This window comes from Kryptolebias marmoratus, linkage group LG10 (genome assembly GCF_001649575.2).
Source record: "Kryptolebias marmoratus isolate JLee-2015 linkage group LG10, ASM164957v2, whole genome shotgun sequence".
Lineage (NCBI taxonomy): Eukaryota > Metazoa > Chordata > Actinopteri > Cyprinodontiformes > Rivulidae > Kryptolebias > Kryptolebias marmoratus.
The window spans coordinates 7,984,780-7,988,960 of record NC_051439.1 but is presented as its reverse complement, the minus strand read 5'-3'; the positions used below and the strand labels follow the sequence as shown (position 1 = coordinate 7,988,960).

Below are 4,181 nucleotides of genomic sequence, written 5' to 3'. Positions count from 1 at the left end.
GGATATAGGGCATACATAAGGGAAGTGGGGGACATGTCCCACACATACCCCGGTTATGCCTTTGCTTGGGGGTGCTACGGGGGTGCTATGACTTTTCCAGGGGGAGCTATAGCACCCCCTAGCGCCCCCCTGGCGCCGCCAGTGGTTGTGCCTAACAATTTTGAACAGGGTTTAGAGTTATTTGACATTAAAAAATGTTGTTGTTGATGTCAGTGGTAGTTTCAATTCATAAGACTCATGTAAAATGTTATTTTGATTGTTGAGGAATGAACAAAATTCAATTGACTGTCTGTTATTTTGACTATTTAGAAAATAAAGAAAAAAAGCAAGATCTGCATAATAATTGGAAACATGCAAGTGATTACCAACTAAGGACAGGTGCAGATCGGCGTAGCAAGCTGAGGACACAGGAAACACATGAGAAAACTGATAACACAGAACAACAAAAGCACAGGAGGGACAAGAACACACAGAACCCATGAAGTAGACGGAATAAAAACATAAAAACCATAAACAACTACAATATCATATTTAAAAGGAAACGCGAGGAAACAACTAAACACAAGCATCACAAAAATGAAAATCAAATACAGAAAAATTACTCAAAAAATTCAAATTCTGCCACCCACCCCTTGTTCAGAAAATGTGATGACTAAAAGGGTTTACGGTAAACTTTCACCACAGTCATTTTAACTGGAAACAGTTGGAAACTCACAGGTATGTAATGAGACAATCTTATCTGAACGCTCACCCACAAGCTTCTTTTCTTACGAGGGAGGTGACATTCCAGTTTATGGTGCCAGGTATTGGCTCACCTAGAATCTTGCCCTTGCTTGCCACTTGGCTTGAACAACACACAGCTTTGTCTCTTCTCCCCACAGGGAGCAGACTCACACGAAGGTAGCTTCTTCTAGTTTTTTTATGGCTTGACCAAGCCCTAAATTCTTTCTGGCCCTAAGGGGCCAGAAAAATGCTCTCGTCAATGAGGCCCCCATCCCACATATTCCAATTCAGAATATATGATGACAATGAGTGTTTATAGTAAAGTCTTTCACAAAATACGTTTTACCTTGAAACACAAGGATAATCACAGGTGTATAATTAGAAATGTATCAACAGTTTCTCATCATAACTAAACACAGCCTGGGACAGGGTTTGCTTTATCATATCTGAATGTCTCGAAATAAAAGGTCAAAGCTCCCACAAAAATATTTGCCTAATAAACGATAAAAAGCAAATAGACAGGAAACATGCTCTGTTTAGTAATTAAGAGGAACCCATTTTTCTAATGACTATATCCTTTTGTCCAAGGTTGCTTGGAGTGAACAGAGTGGTGATCTACAAAACCAGCTGTGGTCCAGATCTTGACCGTCTTCTGCAGAGTTACATCCAGGAAGGATTTGTGGAAATAGTTCCTTGGCCTATTCACAAGCACATGAATCCATCCCGTGGTTGGCTTTTCTCAGAACATGGAGGGGATATACAGTACTTTGGGCAGCTCACCACGCTGAACGAGTGCATTTACAGATCCATGGAGCGTTCGCGCTACGTTCTGCTGAATGACATAGATGAGATCATCATGCCATATCAACACAGCAACCTGATGTCTCTGATGGACACGCTGCAGCAGCAACATCCAAAGGTAGGTTGACCCTGGCGTGCATATTTTCCATATATTTTCCATATTTTTTCCTTATTTTACTACAAATGTACTCTCTATAGGTTGGTGTGTTCCTCATTGAGAACCACATCTTTCCCAAGAAGCACTTTGAGCCAAGTGGGAGGTTTCACCTTCCTCAGTGGAGCGGCGTGCCAGGAGTTAATATTCTGGAGCACATTTACCGGGAAGATCCTGACAGAACCATATATCATCCACACAAGATAATAGTTCAACCAAGGTAGGCTGAGAAATATATTCAGTGGTTTATCAGAATCATTATCACCCACCACCAAAAGGGGAAACGTGGGCAATAATGTTTTTACCCATGTGTATGTGTCCAACAAAATATCTGATAAACCACTACTAAAATGTCCATGAAGCTCTCAGAAAGTAATCACTGGATGTACACCTACAGTCATCCCCAAAGCACACTTCAAGCTCTAACAATTCCCACAACTCTCCAAGATATTGTGCATAACATTTTAAGGTTTTACTAAAAGGATTATAACTTTGTCATTTTTCAACATAAGATGATCTTAAACTGAGACTCTAGCAGGCAAGGCAGCTGGTGGAGATATGCTTTCTTTCAAGGAATGCTAAGTTAACTGTTTTTTTTTTTTACCACTACTTAGATTATGGTCTTATATAGACTTGTCATATTACAGATAAGCATTGTTCAAGTCAAATTAAACTGCAATAAATGTGAAACATTACCACATCAGTGTTTACACATTGTAACTCAATGATGAGAAGAAATGTTTACTCAAAGTACAAAAAAGGTTTTCCTGTTTATTCATATCTTTTTTTGCATCATTTAATTTACAAAAACCTATGTGGGCTGTAGAATACATAAAAATCCAATGACGGATTGTTCTTAACTCTCTTCTGTGTGCTTGCCTCACAGGATGGTGGAGCAGACTTCAGTGCATTCAGTGCTCAAATACTTCGGACAGCAGTTCAAAGTTCCTTTAGAAGTCTGCCGGATCATTCACGTCCGCGTGCCCCTTCGAGGATCATTAACACTGGAACAGCTTAACGTGGACAAACGACTGTGGGACTTCCAAGAGAAACTGATTCCTAACGTGGACAAGGTGCTGAAGAAAGTGGGGATGCTGACGTCAGAGATTTTACGCCGATGAATGTGATGGACTTTTAGAGAATTAAACATTTATTGCCAAAGCTGAAGCAGACAAAGAATTTACACCCTCAGAGGGAAGCTGTGAGACACTGGTGCTGTAATTCCTGCACTGATTTAAACACCAGTCAAATGTGAATAGTTAAATAATAAATGGGTAAATTTTCTCTGAGTACTCCAGTTTCCTCCCACGGAGCAAAAACATGCATGTTGGGTTAATTGGTAACTCTAAAGTTGTCCGTAGGTGTGAGTGAGAGCGTAAATGATTGTTTGTTTTGTTTGTCTCTTTGTCCCTGTGATGGATTTATGACGTGTCCTGGGTGTCCCCGCCTCTCACACAGTGACTGCTGGAGACAGGCACCAGCTCCCTGTGACCAGGAAAGGAGAAGTGGTTAACGAAAATGAAAGGATGGATATTTAAATAATATACATATTCCTGTATGTGTGTGTGTGTGAGAGAGAGAGAAGGTGGGAGGAGCACTGAAGTCGTTTGGCTGAGGTCAGGGCAGATTTTCTGAGTAGACTTAACAAGACTGGACCTCTTCTTTACAAAAATACAGACAATGGTGGTAAAAGGGGAGGAATGAGGATTCATCCTGTCAGAGCGATGGAATGAAGTGTTTTATTCTGCTGCTGTAACTGGGAGTGGTTCCGGTGTGTGTTTCTCGCAAATGTTGCTTTTTTTTACAATCACTGTAATCACATGAGCTAATGGAGGTTGGTGTCACTCAGTGTCCTTGAATAGAGAACCTGGTAAGCACATTGTTGTGTGTCACATGATGTGACACAAGCCACTTTCAAACCTAAGAAGGTCTGTGGGTTTTATTCAGAGTTAAGGTTCTGTAATTTTTCTCTTTTTTTAATTTATGGCATTAAACATTCAGGGAATATGGTTTGTTGTTTCTTTGTCTATCTACTCATGGCACTTTTTTCAAGGTAATGACCCCAGGCTTTGTAGGTTGTTTCAGGTATTAAAGTTTATTTGTAAATAATTGTTTCAGTGGTTGAATCACTTTTTTTATTTTACATATCCTCCAGTTCTGCAGAAGCATGTTAATAATTACCATGCGTTCAAATCAGGTGTACTGCAGCAGAGAAACTTTCAAACATGCAGGACGGTGGCCCTCGGGGCTCAGGATTGGACACCACTGATCAAAGGAATCCAGCAGACTGTGTCAAATCTTGACTTTGGTCCAATCCTCCATCCTGAGAGGCGCGGAGGCGACAGTGGAAAGGAACGCCTCCCTTGTAACGCGAAGAAACTTCTAGAAGAACCAGGTTCAGGATGAGAGACCATCTGCCTCGACTGACTGGGGTTCGAGAGGACAGGAAAAGACAGACAAACACAGAGGGATGCTTATCGGTTTTGGAGTTGATCAAACATTT

General features: G+C 40.9%; 1 protein-coding gene across 1 annotated transcript in view; it reads left to right on the top strand.

The window, feature by feature from the left end:
* The window catches only part of LOC108236404, a 9,245-nt gene extending 6,283 nt beyond the window's left edge, over window positions 1-2,962 (top strand). The window contains exons 2-4 of the mRNA XM_017417034.2: window positions 1,312-1,642; window positions 1,723-1,898; window positions 2,565-2,962. Coding sequence (XP_017272523.2) covers window positions 1,312-1,642; window positions 1,723-1,898; window positions 2,565-2,799 — 742 coding nt within the window. The 3' untranslated portion in view covers window positions 2,800-2,962. The remainder of the gene's footprint in view (window positions 1-1,311; window positions 1,643-1,722; window positions 1,899-2,564) is intronic.
* The last annotated feature ends 1,219 nt before the right edge of the window (window positions 2,963-4,181 follow it).